Below are 22,314 nucleotides of genomic sequence, written 5' to 3'. Positions count from 1 at the left end.
GTTTTGACACTCCTCTCCCTCCCCACGCCACCAAAAAGTCCAATTACCTAATCTTCATGAATAAGAATATCTCCTAAAAAACAGTTTGGTTCTTCACCACTCTTTCAGAAACAGAATAAGATCACTGGAGTCAATTGTAGACTCACAACCCATGGCAATATATATGGAAATATTCTCTCAAAATCATCACCAACTTACTTGGAATTAGTGCTACTGGTCTTACTTTCAGGGAAGACCCAATAACAATGAGGAGATCAACTTCATCTTTGTCATACTTCATGGCTCTATGAAACTGTTCTGGTAAATTTTCACCAAAAAAGACAATCTCTGGTTTCATAATAGCGAGTGGTTCATCAGCTGGGCACCTAGGACATCGAGGAACCACCTGCGCGATTCAGATTTTGGTTGAGGTAGGGAAGAAAAGAAAAGGTAAAGCCCAAGTTAGTCACTTCTTAAGAATTCCACACTTCTTAAGAATTCTATTCAAAAATCATCAAAGAAAACAGAAAAGCTGTGGACAAATAGCAGGGAAACTGGATAGAACCTATACATCAATGTCAACTGTCATTGATCATTTGTTTATTAACATACAATGGAATAACAATGTTGCTATTTATCTGTGTATGCTATTACACACCTGTACAAACCTACATTTGATATTTAAGGGTTCACTGTATATTAAAAGGAAAAACCAGCATGGTGTGTACATATGTACATACACAACACACACAGAAAGACTTAATCCTTTAAAAGTTTGTAAAACACAATGATTCCATTTTAACATACTATCCTCCTTATAATTTATATGATTACATATACAGGTAAATAGAATTTATTTCTGGATGGTTTTTATTCTTTGCCTATTTTTCTTGCAATATTGTGGCAGTGAGCATACATAAATACCTTTGACAATAATTTTTTTAAAAGAACTGCCCCCTACTATAAGATTCTGAATCTGACAAGCACTAAAAAACGGAGGGTAAGGAAAAAAACTAATAGAGCAAATACCTCACTTATAATCTGGGTTTTTATTTTCATCTTCAATATTAAAGAACTAATTTCATCATTCTAGACATTTTGGACCAATACTTTCAAATTAAAGTATTGAAAGGTTGTCGTGTATTTCACCAGAATTCCCAATGGTAACACTCTCTTTCTGGATCTTTTTGTACCACATAAACCCTTTCAGAAAAAAAAAAGGTTTGAGAGGCAAAAGAAGAAACAAATCAGAGACATGCACAAGTCCTAAATTATGGGTGATAAATTACCTGATTAAAAATATCTCCTCGTACAGCTTCACAGTCAACTTTGTATTTACAAATCAGGCAAGATGCTGTTGCAAAGGAACCTAAAACAACCAACATGTTATGTGTTTTATTTAAGAAATGTTTCCATTTATTAAACATACTACAAAGGTTGTAATATAAAATAAACTAACCAGAAATGTTAAAGATTTCAGAGATTCCTTGGGAGAATGTAGGGGATGAATACACAGGGGTACAATTTTTAACATAATTCCTGGTGAGTTCGATTTTTCAGTTGTTTTATACTTAAATAGGCATCCTGATTTCAAAACTGCAGTTAGTTTTCTTTTATCACGTCAAGTTTTTTCTGTACAGCTTATCTTAATGCAACTGCTCTAGGCTGGACCGAGCCTGGATTGAGAGGAGCACTAGTGCTCTCCTACTGGCTGAGAGCAAACCTCCCTCAAGTGGGAAGGGGTGGGGGATGACCTTGGAGACCAGCGACAGGTTCATACTAGTCTAGGCTATTCAGTGATATATGAGACAGTGTGGTGAGAGGTTGTGTGCCACTCTATATAGTGAATCGTATTCCGAAGTGTAGTCTGAGTTCTTGTCTACATACAAGGAGTTAGCAGAATTTATTTTTTATTTACATACATATTTCCTTTCCTTCAGATCATGTCTGCCTCTGCTATTTCTCGTCCTAAGTGCCTGAACAACCCTGATTCGTTTTGTTCTATCTGTGGCAGTTTCACCATTCCCAAAGGACAAACAGCGCATTTGTCAGGCAAGCCTGTTTTGCATATTTTAAAGTAAAACTTGGTGATAAAGGTAAGTCTTGGGCCCCTGACAAGGTGTGCACTGTGTTGAGTTTTTACGAATGTGCACGAAGGGAACACCTGATCAATTGCCATTTGGTATACCTACAGTTTGGCGAGAGCCCAGAGACCATTCAAGTGACTGTTACTTTTGTATAGTGAAAACGTCAGGATATAATAAATGTAAAATAGTGACCTAGTCTACCATCAGCTATATATGCAGTGCCTCCTTCAGTTGAAATCCCAGTGCCAGTTTTCACTGAACTACTCTCTCTCAGAAAACAGAAGTATGGTGAAGGACTAAGTGACAGCAACAATGAAGATTTTGAAACTGAAGATGACTCAGTTCATAAGAGATTTGATCAGCATGAGTTGAATGATTTGGCACAAGATTTGGGACTAACCAAAAAGGCTTCAGAACTCCTAGCATCAAGACTGCATGAGAAAAACTTGCTTAGAAAAGGAGCAAAGACATCCTACTTTCAATCAGGAGTAAGTGGAGTTCCGTAGTACTTTCGAAGTGATGGTGGCCTTGTGTATTGCCATAACATACATGGCAGGAATTGGGAATTCCAATCTATAATGCAACTGAATGGCGACTGTTCATAGACATCTCAAAGCAAAGCTTGAAGTGTGTCCTCCTCCACAATGGCAATTGATTTGGTGCAGTCCCAATTGGCCATTCAGTTTGTTTTTGTGAAGAATATGAAGACAGAGAGTGTCACTGATCTGTTGCAATATCACAAGCACAATTGGATCATCTGTGTTGACCTTCAAATGGTCTCCTTCCTTCTTGGTCAGCAACGCAAATACACCAGGTATCCCTCTTTTCTGTGTATGTGGGACAGCAGAGCTCGTGAGTAGCATTGGGTGGAGTCAAATTGGTCTCCAAGATCTGACCTCAAACCTGGTGATCCAAACGTTCTACATGAGCCACTTGGTGACAGAAAGAACATTATATTCCCACCTCTGCACATAAAACTGGGTCTCATGAAGCAATTTGTGAAAGCTTTGCCAACTGAAGGAGACTGCTTCAAGTATCTCATTTTGGCATTTCCTAGCCTGTCATTTGAAAAGACAAAATACCTTAATATGTATGTTTGGTAGCAGAACTTTACTACTTGTACATAACTTGACTTACAGTAACAATATATAGCCTTTATATGAATACAATAACTCTAAACAGTATATTCAGGTAATTTTTTTCTTTATTTTCCTTTGTATGTAGATTTTATATGATTTTTGAGACAAAGGGAGGGTATACTGTACCTTAAAAAGTTGACGTGATAAAGAGAAAAACTGAGGTCATGTTTGGATTCAGATGCCAGAAGTTAGTCAAAAACAAGTGTCAGATCTAACTCAACAAAAATTGTGTTCCCCAGTGTAATTAAAATGCTTATATAATAAATATGGAGCAAATCCAATCATCAGTTGCTAACGTGCTGAGGTACTTAATCTACAATTGATCATATAATGAAAGTAAATAATAAAGATCATTCTCCATTCCTGGATGGCAGCCTCCTTTCTAATCCTAAATTTTCTTAGAAAACAAAACTAACAGCAATCCTGAAGTTTACTAACCATGACACTGAATTATCCTTTGGATTCCTGCAACCTGTTCCAGTGTATCTATGTTCTGAGTGTAGTTGCGAAGTAGTTTTCCTTCCTTATCTGACAAGGCTATGAATTTGTGACAGAGAGATGGTTGGAACTGTCCAGGATATATTTCCTATATAATGCAAAAGCAGAAAAAAGATTACATTTAAGAAATTAGTATAACAGATGTCATACATTTAGGTTTAACAAAAAAACTACCAATGATAATCCCCCATGTATAAATAATTTTTAAGACTACATGAGCATCTCAAAGCATCTAGATGGATGCAACACACACCTACAAAAGGAATGTTGTAGAAAACTCAGCAATTAAGTGGAGAAAGGGGTAAAGTTGACCCATAAGCATCTCTAATAGATGTTAACAAATATTTTAATAAAAGTCAGAATACATACTAAGGATAAATCTAACTTTTGTTGGCTGCAAATTCAGGGTTGTTTGTTTTTGTTTTTTAAGGTAAAAGGGGAATAGTTTAACCTGAAATTAAAGCTATCAAAGGTATGGTGACTTTTTTAAAACTAAAAAAAGGTACTATCAACATAAGAATATTAAAATGTTTTGAGTCATCATTCATTATAAATATCAACCTGTTGGAAGTTTAAAGCTAAAGTTTTAATTCCTTACCAAAATTGTTTTCCTTCCACTGCACAGGCACATACTGGTATAGTATAGAGTTGCTCATGAATGCTGAGTTGCTGGATTTTGTGTGTGTGTTTTTCCCCCCAAATAATGCTTCAATGCTGTTTCTTCTTTAAAAACAAAGAATTCAGATATACACATGGCAAAAAGATCAGAGAAAAAGTATCAATTTTGGTCCTCTCAACTTTTGACAAGTGTTTTATATTTCATTTAGTAAGTGACTATGGCAAAGGAAGTTTCTTCTCTTTTTCTATTAAAGTAGTACTACCTACTTCCTTACCATTCATTACAGCCTCTAACCTATTACGGTGCCAACAAAAAACTAGACACAACCATATGTCCATTAATAGGGGACCGGTTGTAGATATATGGTACCATCCATAATAGTGGAGTATGAGGTATTAAAATAAATAAGGGAGGTTTAGGTGCACTGACCGGAAGATGGTCCATGACATACATGAAAAAAGCAGATTAGTCACTGGTGTTTTGTTTTTATTGTTTTGTTATTAAGCAAAAATGGAATGTGCACATGTATATATGTTCATATAAGCATCAAGTCAGGAAGGATCCAAACAAGCTATTAACAGGTGGGGGAACTTTCACTTCCAATTATCATACAAAAAAGTTTAACAAATTATAGATGACTTTACTTTTAACCTATTTAATTATTTCAAATTTTAAAAAACTATCTATAGGGATACCTCTTAAGCAAATCTCCTTATAATACTGTCACATACACGTCCATATGCTGCTGAAAATATTTTATACAAAAGTCCAAAAATTCTGCCTCACATTCCAATTTTTATGATAAAATTTCAGGAGCAAGTCTGTAATTTATAGACAATGCACAAAAAGAAAGAAGTAACTAGTAAAGAGCTTGATAAAGCTAACGTTTATAAAAAAAACTGAAAACTACATTGTGTTCTAAGCCATTGGATTGTATGATACTATCTGTTGTTTTAACCCCAAGATGCTTTGTTCTAGTACATTCATATTTACAGTTAGAAGATTAAACACCATAGTATTTTATTAAAGTTCCCACTGGTAATAGCTGTTAAGAGTGTTTTAACAAATATTAGCATACACTACGCAACAGATAAAATAAGATCTAAAGTAGGAAGAAATGTGGTAACAGCATGCCAAACAAAGCAACAAATGACCTCCAGAGTGGATCAGGGAGCAAGAATACCAAGATGCCAAGACTTCACACTCCTGAAATGGACTTTTGTGTGCCTTATCCCCTACCCCCGCTTTTAAAGGGGAGAGTAAATGTAGACTCTAGATCCAGGTCTATGCTCCAGTTTCCCTTCATGTCCAAATCATAACAGTTTAGGGTAGTTTAGCCCTTAAAGTTATGAATCAATTCCTATAATTGGGAATCATATTTATGAAGTTTTTTGTTGTTGTTGTTTCATTTTATAAGCCTAAGTTTTATGTGTTAGAACCTAGGTGATTTGAATCCTGGCTTTGTCTATTTCCTTTCAAATGTGCAGTGGACCATGTCTAAATCATTACATTTAAATATTGTGTTCAAACTAAGGAAGATAATCTGAAATAATGAACAAAAAATTATTCTGGATGGACTGTTTTAATAGAAACTACTCTAAGGCAGGCTTTTTATGAAAAGTTACTAAAAACCAAATGGCTGGGGATAAAACTTGCAGTTAAAGTATGGTTTAATTCTTCCATGCTGGAACTGTGGCGTGCTAGCCCTGTTCTAAGCAAGACAGGCTACTCCCAAATATGATTATCCTCAATGTTTGTTAAGGAACCAATCATGTGGACTGGACGAATCTGTTACTGCCACAGGGATCCTCACACATGAGAGAAAGTAGAGCTGGGACCAAACAGTCAAGACACTTAAAAAAAAAAACCTACTGCTTCCACACAACTGTTTCCAGAAATGAACAAACAATCCAGTAATTGTCCATAGGCAACCAATGTGGTCTGAACTAAAGCTTAGAATTACCGGCCATAGTGAGTTTTCACATGAAGTAATGGCTCACTGCTTGGTTTCTTCTCAAAATTTCTAGCAATACAAATGAAACCCCAAAGGCAAAGATATTAACTCAACCTCTCAAAAATAAAAGGATTCATCAAAATTTGGGGCCACTATTTGCTAATATCCTCCTCCTCCACAAAGCAAAGAGAGGCAGTAGGAAGAGTTGATAATAAACTAGAACCTAAACTCTCCACACTGCCAAAAAGAGAAGTGGAACTCCATCAATCCTGGTTAGGAAAATCCTCATAAAACACTGTTTCATTCATTCCTCAGAACCACACTTGAATAGACAACTCAATATCTTACCTAGTCAGCCCTTACGACGAAAGTCACCTGAAGAGAAATTCAACTGCTCTTTTATTTTTTATTTCTTAAAGTCTGGTTCCCTGATGAACTCAAGGTTCAGCAAACTTTGTCCACACAGGGACACCAGACAGTAAATATTTAAGGCTTCGCAGGCCTTACCATCTTTGTCCGCCACATGCTCTCTGTTGCAAACACTCAATATTCCACTGTAGAGCAAAAGCGCCATAGACAATATGCAAATGAATAAACATGGCGGTCTTCCAATAAAACTTTATTTATGGTCACCAACATTAGAATTTCCATATCATGTTCATATGTCATAAAAAACGATTCTTTTGCTATTTCCCCTATTTAAAAACTTACAGCTCACGGGCTGTATGAAAACAGGCACTGGGCCACATCTGGACTGGGGCTGCAGCTGGCCAATCCCTGCACTAACCTAACCCAAGAGAATTTCAATTATTCAAGCTATCGGTTCCCACTTAATGAAGTTTTACTATGCACTAGGCATAACAGGAGCAATTTATTTTAACACTATAGATGAGGCTGAGGGCTGGGTTTTTACATTTTAAAAGCTTGCACAGAAAACAAAGAACATATGACAAAGCTCTTACATTATCCACAAAGCAGGTCACATTTACTACCTGGCCCTATAAAGTAAAGACTTGCTGACAATACTGTAGGGTATATATCCCCATTTTGTAGATGAAAAATCCAAAGCATAGAAGTAACCTGCCAAAAGTCACAAGAACCAGTAAGTAGCAGAGCTATCATTCAAAACCAGTTTTGATACCAGAGTGTGGCTCTTAACCACTATGCAATACATTTTCAATGTTTGATCCCTCAACCTCAAGTTTCATATTTTTCTTTTAGGCTAAGCATCATTTCTGTTAGATATTGCTAACTAGTCTAATAAGTATACTTCATTTTGCACAACCTCATGGGATTAACTGGAGGCTAGAATTCCAATCCTCTATCATGAAAACTCTTCAAGAATACATAATGTTCCCACATATCATCAGTAAAATAAAAACATCCCACTGGAAAAAATATCTAAGAACAATCAGATGATTCAAGGATATACACATAGCCAGTAGTAGAAAGCAATCATGCACACTAAGAAACTAAAACAGAACACTAATGAGAAAAGATGCAACATTTGTTCTATTAAACTGGTAGTTTTAATTGCCTTAAAAACTCTAGATTTCCATTAACAGAAGACTGATTAAATATATTGTGGTACAACTATAAAATACAACCTTTTCTTAAAATAAGTTATATCTGTTAAGTGCCATTATGAAACTATTTCCAAGAATATTAAGTGGGAATAAAGGTTAGAAAAATGGGCGTATAATTCTGTTAGCAATCACTTTTTAAAGATTTTATTTATTATTTTTAGAAAGAGGGGAAGGGAAGGAGAAAGAGAGGGAGAGAAACATCAACAGACTGACTCACATGTGCCCAAACCCAGGACAAAACCTGCAACCTAGGAACATGGCCTGACTGGGAATTGAGTCGGTGACACTTTGTGGGACGCCACCCAACCAAATAAGCCACACAGGTGAGGGCAGCAATCATTTCTGAAGCATTACTAGAAACTTACAATAATAACCCTACACACACACACACACACACACACACACAGTCAATTTTTCTCCCTCTTGGAAGGCCCCCCCAAAAGGTAACCTTTGAGGAAAGTGATTAAGAGGTAGGGAAGATTAAAGGAAGAGGCCAACTAATGTTTGGTATTCTCTCACTTATCACGGGTATTACATTCTAGACACCACCACCCCTCGCAATAGGTGAAAATCCGCAGAGTGGGAACCTTACATTTATTGTATTTATAAATATTTTAAGGCTTTATAAACCCTTCCCACACTATAAACCGTTCCCCAGTCCCTTATCAACCTTTCCCACTCCCTTATTAACCTTTTCCACACTTTTTTAAACACTTATGTTCTTAAACATATTCTACACTCTTAAACCTACGTGACTTTTAACAACATACATATACAGTATCACAAAATCCCGCAATATAGTGAAAAACCCGCGATAAATAATATATTTTTAAAAATCCCGCGATACAGTGAGGCCATGATAAGTGAACCACGATATAGAAGGACTATTGTATATTGTTCTGTTTAAATTTCTCTTTAAACCATATTCACAACATACACAGTTTTTAAAATATTTTAATGCTAATAATGTATTGCGAAGGGCTTGAGGGAGTGTGCAGAGGCATACTAAATCAGCCTTCTCATATACTTCTGATGACTGTATTTTATTAAACCTTCACAGGCAGCAATAGAGCAAAACCAGGACCCTTAGAAATTTCCTTTTCAGAAGTTTATCCTAAGAACATTGTAAACACCCCAAAATGGATAATCAAAGCAACACTATTTGTAATAACAGGAAGTAGGAAATATTCAAATGTATACTTACAGAATTAGTTTCTTTCAGTATACTACTTGAACATTATGACAATTATATTCAACTCTCTCACAGGAAATATTTATTAAATAGAAAATACTACAAATCCAAATCAACAGGAAAAATAGCCCAATTTTTATAATAAAAATGTAATATATATCTAGCTATAATACTTTATACACATATTTACACATCTGCAATCTACAGAATTAACATAGTGTCTTCAGGTAAATGGCACTGAAGCTACTGCAGAGGCTTTTTTGAGTTTTAGGTAATGAACTGGACTTAAGATTCCTTAACTTTTATAATTACATAATCTGGTATGTTAACACATGATCAATAAAATGAGCTTTACTGAATATAAAGATACATTTTTGGAATTAAGTAAAATTCAGTTCACATTTCCCCCTCTACTCTTTCTTGAGTTTTAGTAATTTTAGGGGGAAAGGATTCACTGAAACACAGGATAGCAAATAAACGCTGGACAAAGTCTTTTTTAAAAGGGTTTTGTGTTTTTGTTTTTTTTTTAACTTAATACAACCACTCAATTTTATTAGCATCAGTCAATTATTCTAGACTTCTGGGAGCCCTTATTATGGAGGAGGATAATGGTTCAGGATGTGGATATACAGTTTTAATGTTGGCCTTAATTGTTCTTGAGTAAAAAATTTTAAGGTGGTAACATAGCTAGGTACACTATATTACAATGGTACTCAAACACGGAGCAATTTTGCAGGGGACACTTGGCAATGTATGGAGACATTTTTGATTGTCAAGACTAGGGGTAGGGTGTTAATGGCATTTAATGCGAAGAGGGATGATGCCAAATACCCTAAATGCATAGGAGTTTCTCACAATTACCCACAGACTGAGAAACTGCTCCACTGGGCCAATAATCTCTTTAACACACCTCACCATTTGGAATTTCTAGTCTAAATTAAATCTAAGTTTCTTCTCAATAATTATATACAATTAAGGAAATTCTTTCCTTCCAAAATGTCCAAATTTCACCAGTGATAGCTTCATATTTCAATCATTTTCTCTCATAACTAGCAAAAAACATAAACAATCCTAAACTTTCTGCCTACGATAGCAATTGGTAGAAAATTTTAATCATTAGTATTTCATTTATTTAATATCTTATGAATCTAGTAAAATACAATATTTACATATCCTCCCCATCTTCCATTTTTTGGATACTATACTTCATTTCTTGTCCTTACTTATTTCTCCTCAACCTTTTCCACCAATTAGTTACTTTTATGCCTAATAATAACTCAGTCTCTTCTACCTATTACTATTTAAGTGCTACTTCAACAACTAGAAGCTTTCTTTTAGGCAGTTCCTAAAGTGAGAATGATAGTACAAGAGTTCTATATAAGTAGTAGTTATAAAGGTTGTTTTTTATATTAATTTACTTTTAGTGAAAGGGGAAGGGAGGGAAAAAGACAGGGACAGAAACATCAATGCAAAAGAGAAACTGATCAGTCGCCTCGCCCACATGCCCTGGCCAGGGACCGAACCCACAACCGGGGCATGTGCCCTGACCGCAGTGACCCTGCACTTTCTGGGATGACGCCCAATCAACTGAGCCACACCAGTCAAGGCATAAAGGTTAATTATTTAACTCTTAACATAATTTAAATTAAAACTCAGAAAAATAATCAAGCAGTATTAAGTTTATATGAACTTTTTCCATTTTATGAATAAAAATATACATAGTCTTAAAACTTTCATAGAAAAGTGAAAAATACCACCACCTTCAAGCTTTTCTTCTCCCAGGTGGTATATAATCTATACACAGTGGTTAAGAACACTGTGACACATTAACAGTGTGCCATTTTTACTGTAGTGTGCCATTTTTACTGTAATTCACATTTTACTTTATCTTATGTATTGTCTAGATTTCTATTGTGTACTTTTTAAAATTCTTGTAATGTGTCTTTATCATTGTAATTCTGAATTGCTTCAACAGATTCTCACATGTCAAAGCTAGTTAAAACTATAAAGGAATACACAGTTTGTACATTAGGCAACTAAGGTTACAACCTTTCTCACCTTGCTATTTCTGTTCTCAGTTACCGCATTTTTCCAAGTGTCAGGTTACGACTTAACTAAGCAATTTAGTACATACTGAAGTAAGGAGACGGGTGGTGGAGACTGATAAGTTAGTTTGGGTGGCATGTTTTGTTTCCTCTCAGAACACAGAACGACAGGCCCTAGGCCCAGTACTTCAATTGGTTAGAAGAACATCAACTCAATGCACCAAGGTTGTAGGTTTGATCTCCAGTCAGGGTACATACAATAATCAACCAATGAATGCATAAATAAGTGGAACAACAAATTGATGTTTATCTCTCTCTCCCTTCCTCTAAAACTCAAGGAATTAAAAAAACACAGAATTACAGCAAGTCTTACAAGCACTTTCTAAATGGACTAGTGAATCAAACTTTTATAGTCATATATAAGATCAAAGTAATTTCTAGTTACTTGCTGAAACTAAAAGTATTAATTTCTGCTAACTAGAACTGTTATAATGCCAGTATCTTAGGAAACCTATAACTAAGTGATATTTCATTGGTCTGCAAAATCAGGCATTGGTACTATTAGTACCAATAAGTTTAAACAGTGTATCTTTACTAATTCATAATCTTGTAATTTAAAAGAAAACTGTAAAAAACTAACTTTACATTATTTATGTGATTCTGTGTGAACCAGGTGTCTGTTCTAGAGGCTAGATATAAATGACCATCATTACAAGTTTTAAGCTGTTGGATAGAAAAATTAAAAATTCTCTTAGGAACCTGAAAAGTTCTCAAATTTAGCTTTCAGTTTTGGTAATTAAATCATATTCAAGAAATTTAAATGATTTCCACATTTTACTCTAATTCCTATTTACAACCACACTTGGATGAAACAAAATATTTCTTTAAAGACAAGTCAACCAAATTAAACTCCATTTATTCTGAATTAACAGAGCTTTTCCTATAGTTATGTAAATAGTGACATGGTTTGAAAGTAGCTTAAGTTACCCTTTAAAATTCAGGTTCATTTAATTTCTAGATTCACTAAACACAGTCACTAGTACAAAAGACCCTTTTTTAAATATACTGAAGCTCAGCAATAACAATTTTACAAACCCCTTCCAAAAGACTAAACTATGGAGAAAAAAATAAGTTTTCCAATAACTAATCTCTTGGGCTAGATACAATACAGCAATTTTCAACCTTTTTCATATCACGGCACACATAAACTAATCACGGAAATTCTGCAGCACACCAAAAAATGCATTATATCCCATTGTATTTTTTTGCCAATATGACAAAAAAAAAAAAAAACCACAGGATGGTTATTGTGCTGGCTGTTGTCATTTTTTATTTGACAATCTAAGGGAAAAGAAGTTAGTGCCCCTGACTAAAGTGTATTGCATGTTTTAAAAATTCTGTGGCATATGGGTTGAAAATCACTAGCATAGCCCTAGCCGGGTAGCTAAGTTGGTTATAGTGTTGCCCCAATATACCAAGGTTGTGTGTTCAGTCCCAGTAAGAATCAACCAATGAACGCATAAGTTAAGTGGAACAACAAATCAATGTTTCTCTCCTCTCTCTCAAAATCAATTTTAAAAAAAGAAAGAAAATTGCTAGTAAAATGTAATATATTATCAAGCTTTGTACTCTATACAGAGTAGAGCTGCCCAATAGAAATGTGAGCCATGTAATTTAAAATTTTCTAGTAACTATATTAGAAGCATGACAATTTCATAATTTACTACCCAATATCAAAGGTATCATTACTTCTACATATACAGTATTCCCTCACTTATCACGGGTATTACGTTTTAGACCCCCCCACCCCCGTGATAGGTGAAAATCCATGAAGTAAAAACCTTACATTTATTTTAGTATTTATATATATTTTCAGGCTTTATAAACCCTTCCCACACACTTAAAAACCATTCCGAGTCCCTTATTAACCTTTCCCACTCCCTTACTTTTTCCACTTTTATAAAACTACTTATGTTCTTAAACATATTCTACACTCTTAAACCTACATAACTTTTAACAACTCTGTATACAGTACCGCAAAATCCCGCGATATAGCAAAAAATCCATAATTAAATATAATATTTTTCAAAATCCCGCGATACAGTGAGGTCGCGATAAATGAACCACGATATAGGGGGACTACTATAATCAATATTTGTTTATATATAATGAATAAAATTAATGATATATATTCTATTTTTCCCACACTAGGCTTCCAAAATCCGGTTCATCTTCCACACTTACATCACATCTCAATATCCTTAGGTATTCAATAGCCCCATGTAGCTAGTGGATTCTGAACTGGACTTTGCAACTCTAGAGACTCTAGAGCAGAACAGGGCACTCTTGACTAAATAAAATGCAACCTTAGAATCTTCTCCACACCAATTACAAATTTTCAGACACATCCCTGTGTGAAGATCTGGCTAACATAAAGCATACCAAAGCAGATGTTAATATGTTTTCTGGTTGTTTCATTGAGTCATAAACATACCTTTGCGAATTTGAAGAACGGTCTTGGATCTTTTCTGAAATATTCAATATCAAACATTGCTTGAGGATCTGGAAGATCTGGGAAGTCTACTGCAAGGCGAGCATAAATACCATCTCTTGACCTGAAGTCAGGTATTCCACAAGAAACAGAAACCTGCAATATGTATGGCATAATTTGTGTAATTAAATCTTCTACCTCTACTTCTATAATTGCTCTCTCATTCAATTAGAGGAACGAGTTGAGAAATATTTTAGTTTTAAACATCTTTGGGGGAACAGAAATACTACCTTATTCCAATTTAAAATAGAAATAAAACACTCCTACAACAAGTATTACTAAATTCATGACAGTGCATTCATAATGGGGTAAGGAATTTTAAGTCAGGCAAATTTTGAACCTTTAAGCGTTTAACCAACAAATTAAAGCAATAGCAATTTAAGAGGGGGTAAATCATTTCAAATTATTTTAACTAGTAAGCAAGCAAGAATTTCTAATACAGTCAAGTATATCCAAAAAATCTCTCATCTGGTCAAGGGCCTAGTACTTCAAGAACACTAGGTTTCTTTATTTCCTTTAAAATACTATGTTGTGTAATACTTCAATTTTTAATGTTTAAGAATAGATTTAGACACTATTCTTTTTCTACAAATAAATCCTGACATTTCGAATGGAGATTTCAGGGTTACCTTTTAGTTTCACAATTTTACCTGAGTCGACTCCACTTTGACCTCAGAGTAAACCAAACTTGTCTAAATCATGTCTGGGAGCAAAGCATTACTATTCCTGATGATCATTTAAGATTAAATGACATCCTCCCTTAACTCAAAAAGAGCAGAAAGCAAGACTCAATTTTATTTCAGCAATGATCTGGTGACTAACCAATATATTCTGTATTTAACACAAAAACACACTAGCCTTACATAGCTAGTTAACTCCAACCGCATAGTGGACAAATAATGTCAAGCCACCACAATCATCGTCGTCGGCAGCCGTCCGTCTCGAGAGACGATGGTGTAGCTTCTTAAGAGTCTATCTGCACCGCCGAGAATGGCTGTGCAGTCCAACTCGGGAGTGACACGGTATCTGTCTCCTCCCGTGTTGAATCGACATCTTACGATGACGCTGGAGTGTCCTCTCCAGTGAAGCTGAAGCTACAGAGCCTAGGCAGGGTGATATGGAGGGTCTGCTGTTGCCCATGCAGCAGACACCCCCTCTCTTCGCAGCTGAAGGGTCCAAGGGAAAGACGGAGTCAATACAGCTTGGTTTCAGGTGCGCCGCAGGAGTTGCCAGTGTTGACTACAATGTCAAACCGCCTTAGGGACTCCGGCTCCGGATTTTCTGTCGGGGTTTACTCCCTTAGCCTTTCCCCTGAAGAGGTATGCCGCAAGGCAGCGGAGGTTTTTTGGAGTCAGAGTTTTCCTTCTCTGATGTGCCCTGACTGGAAGATTGAACCAGCGACACTTAGCTCGCAGGCTGACGCTCAATCCACTGAGCCAAACCAACCAGGGTTACCACAATCATATCACGTTAATTTAAATGGAAGAAAAACCGGAATCTGTCATCTTCCTAACACTAAGTTCTTCACTTGTGAATATCAATTAGGTTCCTGGTCTCCCCATGAAGATGGAACAAATACCTAATTTCTCTTATACACCCTGACACACTTCAACGCAAGCAGAATTCTCTGAATCTCCTTTAGGACCTGTGGTGTAATGTTGGTAAAAATCTTCCCTTAATTCCACTTACCTACTGTACTAATAAACAGAAGCAAGTCATTTTTAAAGTTGTTGGAGGGGTTTTAAAAACTCAACCAATTTAGCAACTGCTGCTGCACTCCCTTTTTAGTAGTTTCCAAACACAAATGCCCATTTTTATTTAAGGATAAATTCTTCTACACCAGAAAAATATTTAACTGGAAAAGGCATGAGAAAAAACGTTTACCACCTCCTCTTTTTCACCAGTGTTTTATACATATTACATACCCCAGCTCCAGTTAGAACTATTATCTTTTTGCAGTCCTGTAGTAATTTCACAGCATCTTCAATTGTATTAATATCTTTTCTTTTTTTCCTTTTTGGTGGTTCTGAAAGGATATTAATAACAATCTGCCACAGTGTCATATCATCCAATTCAGGTGGAGGAATTGTTTCTGGGAGTAAATCTTTAAGAATTGTTCGAGGATCTGTGCCAATCATGAGATGTTGCTGAACAAAAGCATATGGACCTATATTAAGAGGGCAAAGAATCAGATCAAATCCAAATCTAAGTAATTCCAAATCTCATTTTCTGAAGTAATAAATTAGTAATCTTTAAGGTTTTTTAAAGTAATAAAATACAACATAAAGGTATTTCATTCTCACAGCATCCTCAAAATTAATGCTTTATCCCAATGAAATTAGAAAGAGTAAATCAATTCTGCCCCTTGAAATATAAAATATACAGTATGTATTTTAAGAGTCAAACTAATTACCAGAGTTAAATTTTGATGGTTAAAAATCTAGAAACATACACCATAATTAGTAACAGGAGTCTGTACAAGGGTTCTACATATCAATATGGGAAAGATCTTACCATCCCCAAACCCCATACTATTTATCATTAAAGATACAGGAAAAAGGAAGCCTGTATATCTATCTAAGGAAATTTATACAAAACTAACACCTTTAAAAATTTTCCCCATAATGATATTCAATTTGATCTTAACCCATCTCCCAAAATGATACATATAATACTTATGTTTTAAGCATTAACATTTCTTTATCCCGACATTTCTTAGATCAGCTTTCTAGCTTGAAAAAACCAAAAATACAGTAATATTATAGACATTAAAGAGGAACTAATCATCCCTATATTTAAGTAGTCAAGAATGAAAGCATATTAAGAAAAGACCATTTCGAGATGGTCATATTATAACTTTGGTATAAATACGTGAGTGTTCTCTACTGCTAAAGCAGATTTACTGTTGTGAGTACACAAAACACAGAACTTATTCTTCTGTTATTATTAATTACTGTACTATTTATTTGCATTATAACTGCAAACCTACTTTTGCCCACCCTTGTACTTTCCCATTTCATCCACAGTTAATATTTACTGAGCACAAATTATGTGCCAGGCACTTTTCTAGAAACTGATAAAAGTATACAAATCCGTCTCCAGTAGGACTTACATTTTAGTACAGGAAACTCAACAATAAAAAGTTAAGATACAGAGCTGTTAAGAAATGATCTGTTAAGAGAAAATGAAAAACAAATAGGAAGTGAGAAAGCAAGACACTCTAACTGCAGGAAGAGCATTCCACAGAGGGCACAAGTGAAAAGGACCCAAGGGCCCGAGGTATGAGGACCTGGTTGAGAAATACAAGAAGACAGCTTCCATGGACCTGAGCTGTTTAAAAACAAAAACAGAAGCACTAGACTTTCCCTAGAACATAAACTGATGTTAAATCTTAGCAAGCACCTAAGGAACCTCACCACCAGGTATAAGGGAACAGAAAATTTATATTTTTAGTTGGCATAATGTGAAAATAAAGGAAAAGACAACATTGACTCTCTAAAGCTGTGAAACCATACCTATCCGTGGCCTAGGAGTCCAGTCACTAGAGCTTGCATGTGAGGTTCTATCATCCTCATCACTTTCACACGAATGAAAACCATTGGTGATTATTTCATCATGAAACAGGTTATCTGCAATAGAAACCAAATGTAACTCAAGGCTGCTGAAACAATCTGTATGTAAAATGTATGAGTCTCTGTAATGGTTATGATGCACCGATTTTCACTGAATAAAACACTTAACATTCACACAGCCTGTGTAAAGAATGCCTGGTGGATTGGCTAGCATGGTTCATGGGCACAGTACATCGTCATTTTCAGGGCTTGTAACCACAATCGAAGAGTTTCAGTTCATCAAAAATTTAGATATAAATTAAAGCCTACTAAATCCAAATACAAAAAACAGTAATCTAGTTAGACTGAATTTATCAATCACAAATAATTTTATAAGGCTCACAAGCCCTGGCTGAGGTAGCTCAGTTGGTTAGAGCATCATCCCCATACACCAAGGTTGCAATTTGATCCATGGTCAGGGCACATACAAGAATCAACCAATGGCCCTGGCTGGTACCGCTCAGTGGATTGAGCGCCAGCCTACAAACCAAAGGGCACTGGTTCGATTCCCAGTTAGGGCACATGCCTGGGCTACGGGCCAGGTCCCCAGTTGGGGGCGCGCGAGAGGCAACCGCACATTGATGTTTCCCTCTCTTTCTCCTTCTCTACCTCTCTCTAAAAATAAACAAACAGAATCTTAAAAAAAAAAAAAAATGAATCAACTAATGAATGCATAAATAAGTGAAACAACAAATCGATCTCTCTTCCCCCTCTAAAATCAATAAATAAAAAATTAAAACAACTTTTCAAATAAAAATTTACCATAAAAAGCTGTTGAATCTACAGCAATTTGCACTTCTCTAAACATACAAAGATATGTTTGCCTTATTAGGTTCCCCTATTAAACTTTTTCTTGAAATGATAAGTCTTTTGACTAATCCAGTCCCTAATGTACATGTTTCTATAATATGGTCCAACAGCCCACTGATTAGATATACTGATGCAAATATTGATGGATATGCATATCTATCCAGGATAGAAAGTCTTCAGATTGGAAATAAAAAGCCTTCAAGGATGACATGACATATACAACAAAAACAGCTAATTCACTATACCAGAAAAAAAGTCAATTCGTGTTTCAGGGTTACATATACACAATAAAGAATTATTCCTAATTGTAAAACTATTAGAAGATTAGAGAAAAAATACTACTCGTGTAAAGTACTCCAAAAGTACTACTACTCTCCCAAGCCCACTATTAATTGTACCACAGAAACAGCTGTGCTCTTGAAAATTTGGAGGCTATGACTTCAGAAGCAGCTTTGCTTTTTAAAATTTAAGATCCTCCAAAAAGGGGAGAGGAGGGTGTCACACATTGCACAAGTGTCGGTTTGCAAAAAGTCGGTGCAAAAAGACAGGCAAAAGTTGCAGATTTAAGTGTGCTGAGGCGGGGGTGAGAGGTGGGAATTATGTTTAACAAAAGCGAGATACTAAAAGAGTAGGAGGGGAAAAAACCTTATTTTAAAATCAACTGCGTGCGAGAGCTTCGCGGCCCGGCAGCTGCGCAGAGCGCCAGGCCGCCCGGGCGGGCCCTGGACGAAGGGAAGGCGGGGCGGAGGGGGAGGGAGAGAGCCCGCGGGCCGCTCCCGCAGCCGGGCCGGCAGCCCCGAGGCGCTCAGCTGAGGGCCGCGATAAGGAAAGGAGCGCCACAGAACCAGCCCTGAGCCCCCACCTAGCCCGCCCCAGACACCCCCAGCCTCACCCTACACCAGAAGGGACCCCGAGTGAGGGAGGAGAGGAGATGCGCAGTCCCTGCCGCCCGCGCCCTGCGTACCTCGGTACCCAATCTCCGCCGCCGCCCCCTCTTCCTCCTCCTCCTCCTCCTCCTCTCCCTCTTCGTCGTCGTCGTCGTCATCATCGTAGTCGTCGGCCGGTGGCGGGTCCCGGGGTAGGCCCTGTAGGCCCAGCCCATTGTCTCCTACTCCGCCTGCCATCGCCTGGGCCTCCCGCTCCCCACCGGCTGCCACCGCCGCCGCCGCTGCCGCCGCCACCGGGCCGCCCCTGGCCACAGCCAGCACCTCACGCTCAGGAGCTGCCCCATCGGGCTCGCCCGGGCTCCGTCCGAGGCCGGGGACGTCTCTCCGCGGCCTCTTGCTGAGAGGCTCCCCGGTGGGCGGCGGCGCGGCCTCCCACTCGACCGTCACTGCCGAAGGGGAGCCGCCGGACTGAAGGGCGAGCGCCACCTCGTCCGCCATCTTCAAACTGCCTCTCTGGCCCTCTTCCCTCGCCTCCTCTGCTCCCGCTTGCACTCGCGGCACTGGCGCCCCCGCGGCTCCGGCTGCGGGAGATTTAAACCCAGTCACGTGACCCTCCCGCGTCGCCCCCGCCTTCTCTGGGGCTCCCGCCACCCCCGCGCGCCCGACCACAACAAGGCAGGTCACGTGGCGGGCGGAGGCGGTGGCTCGGACCGAGAGAGAAGCCTGGCTGTTGCTGCAGCCCCAGGGCTTGGCGGTGGCAGCGCAGCGCACCCAAATTCCCTCCTTTCTCAACCTCTTTACAGTCGTCGTGTTATCAGTGCCGTTGGTACGGCTCAAGTTCTGGTTCTCATTCTGGATTTCCACTTCTGTCTCAAGTGCACACTTTGCTTGCTCTAGATTTAAGCTAAGGGTTAAAACGTAGTCCGTGAGAGGCAATACGGAATGAAGCTAACCAAGGTTACACTTGGTCTTGTTAAGGGTTGAGTAGAAGCAAAAAAGACACTTCACTCCTCACACCATTCTGACAGCTCCTCTTTGGCTCCTCTTTCTCCTTAGCTGATTTTCTCTCCCACCCTCTATCACTTACAGCAGTGGATTTTCACATGCAATACTTACTTTGTCAAGGGCAGTGACCTCTTTTCCCTTAGATTGACAAATTCAAAAATGGCAACAGCCAACACGTTAGCTGTCCCGTGCGAATTAATCAAAATTATACCTATTTTTTGTCAGATTGGCAAAAATGTTTTTTGTGTCGCAAAATTGTAATAATTGGTTTACGTGTGCCATGAGATGAAAAAGGTTGAATATCGTTGACTTACGGGGTAGTGTACATTGTCAAATCCATAAAGGCATGTGCCGTGCCTTGGAAGACCTTTGAGCAGGGCAGGATGGGAATCAGCCAATCTGCTTTCTGGCCCCAATTTGGCTCCAAATGTTGTGAATGCTTCTGAGTGGACTTCATAAAATGAGTGGGAGAAGAGCGCAGAATGAGCAAGACATGGAACCTGCATACATTAGGGTTTGAGTTACAATTTGATATTCCTCCTTTCTAGCTTGAGCAATTTATTTAGCTTTTCTAAACCCAATGGTGATAATAGTAGAACTCAAGAGTTAAACGCTTTAAACTTCGTTGATAGGCTTAAATGATTAATGTATGTGGAAAGCTATTACTCCAGGATTTGGAATGCATGACCTATGTGACTCTGGGAGGTCAACAAGCAATTCAGCCTTTGTGCCCCAGGGTGTGTGCAGGCGCTGCAGATGGTATCTGAGTTGTTGATAATCTGATAAAGTAGTACTAGAAAAATTGCCCTGGACTGCTATTCTTATCTGATTAACCTTTTTTGCCCTGGCTGGTTTAGCTCAGTGGATTGAGCGTCGGCCTGCGAGCTAAGTGTCGCTGGTTCGATCTTCCAGTCAGGGTACATCAGAGAAGGAAAACTCTGACTCCAAAAAACCTCCGCTGCCTTGCGGCATACCTCTTCAGGGGAAAGGCTAAGGGAGTAAACCCCGACAGAAAATCCAGAGCCGGAGTCCCTAAGGCGGTTTGACGTTGTAGTCAACACCGGCAACTCCTGCGGCGCACCTGAAGCCAAGCTGTATTGACTCCGTCTTTCCCTTGGACCCTTCAGCTGCGAAGAGAGGGGGTGTCTGCTGCATGGGCAACAGCAGACCCTCCATATTACCCTGCCCAGGCTCTGTAGCTTCAGCGTCATCGCAAGATGTCGATTCAACACGGGAGGAGACAGATACCATGTCACTCCCGAGTCGGACTGCACAGCCATTCTCGGCGGTGCAGATAGACTCTTAAGAAGCTACACCATCGTCTCTCGAGACGGACGGCTGCCGACGGAACCTTTTTTCCAAACCCTTTACCTACCCTTCTTATAAAAAGGTCAACTTGAGATGAGATGTGAAGATAATTTTTGAAGGTACATTACCCGCCTAGATCTCCAGCATCTGAATAAAGTGCCCCTAAAGAGTAAATCCTTGTCTCTATTTATTTGTTCTGGTAGTGATAGGCAGCACAAGCACTGACTTTTCTGATTTCAGTAATATTGTACCTATTTTGTAGGCTTTGTAGTGAGAATTTAATGAGATAGCCCAATGTAAAGTGAGGGGTACATAGCAGCTCAAAAATATTAGTTTCTTCCCTACTTGAGGCCCCTCTGATTTCCACTTTCCCTGAAATTGCAGGATTCTGTCATTCCATGTCTAGCCTTAACTAAGGACCTGTTTAACACGTGGCAGACCTAGAGCTAATACTTGGTAGTGTTACAGAGTGGGAGTCTCCAAAAATCCCCAGAGCCTGTGGTTGGGGGTTGGGGAAAAGGAAACAGCTTTTAAGATACCTTTGCATGACTATGGCTAGTAGCTAGTGTCTTAGTTATGCAAATGGTTGGCAATCAGGGATTTAAAAATAGGCAGCAGACATATTAGTGAGAAGGACTCCATTCGGCTTGGAAAGGAAAGGGAGAACTCCATGCGCTTTGGGAAGGAAAGGAGAACGCCATGCGGCTTTGAAAGGGAGAGGAGAACTCCATGCTGCTTTGAAAGGGAGGATACTATGTGGCTTTGAAAAGGACACAGAGAGAACCTGCGTGATCCAGTGCAACACAGCATATGTTTTCCTGGACTGTTATACGGAAGCTGATGACATCGCACCCCAGATCCTGAAGGAGAGAGCTGACAGATAAGGGATGGGGAAGTTCTGGGCATGTTTTTGGCTTATAGCCTTTTGGGGAGCAAGGGAAGTGCTGGGTCCCGTGGAAGAACAGGGCTCTGAGCTGAAGTGCTCACTGCCCTCCCCAGGTTGGAATACTGTAAATAAAGACCTGTTTTCCTCAACACTAGTT

The 22,314-nt window shown here is 38.4% G+C and overlaps 1 protein-coding gene across 1 annotated transcript in view; it reads right to left on the bottom strand.

Annotated features, from left to right (window-relative positions):
- Positions 1-19,621, bottom strand: part of SIRT1 (sirtuin 1) — a 37,148-nt gene extending 17,527 nt beyond the window's left edge. The window contains exons 1-7 of the mRNA XM_090278092.1: positions 19,036-19,621; positions 17,166-17,279; positions 15,576-15,817; positions 13,594-13,746; positions 3,644-3,791; positions 1,269-1,348; positions 199-385 (exon numbers count right to left, since the gene is read on the bottom strand). Of these exons, the coding sequence (XP_090134218.1) occupies positions 199-385; positions 1,269-1,348; positions 3,644-3,791; positions 13,594-13,746; positions 15,576-15,817; positions 17,166-17,279; positions 19,036-19,456 (1,345 nt within the window). The 5' untranslated portion in view covers positions 19,457-19,621. The remainder of the gene's footprint in view (positions 1-198; positions 386-1,268; positions 1,349-3,643; positions 3,792-13,593; positions 13,747-15,575; positions 15,818-17,165; positions 17,280-19,035) is intronic.
- Positions 19,622-22,314: the final 2,693 nt, after the last annotated feature.

This window comes from Furipterus horrens, unplaced genomic scaffold, assembly GCF_987537825.1.
Source record: "Furipterus horrens unplaced genomic scaffold, mFurHor1.1.pri manual_scaffold_5, whole genome shotgun sequence".
Classification (NCBI taxonomy): Eukaryota; Metazoa; Chordata; class Mammalia; order Chiroptera; family Furipteridae; genus Furipterus; species Furipterus horrens.
This window is presented reverse-complemented; position numbering and strand designations above follow the sequence as displayed.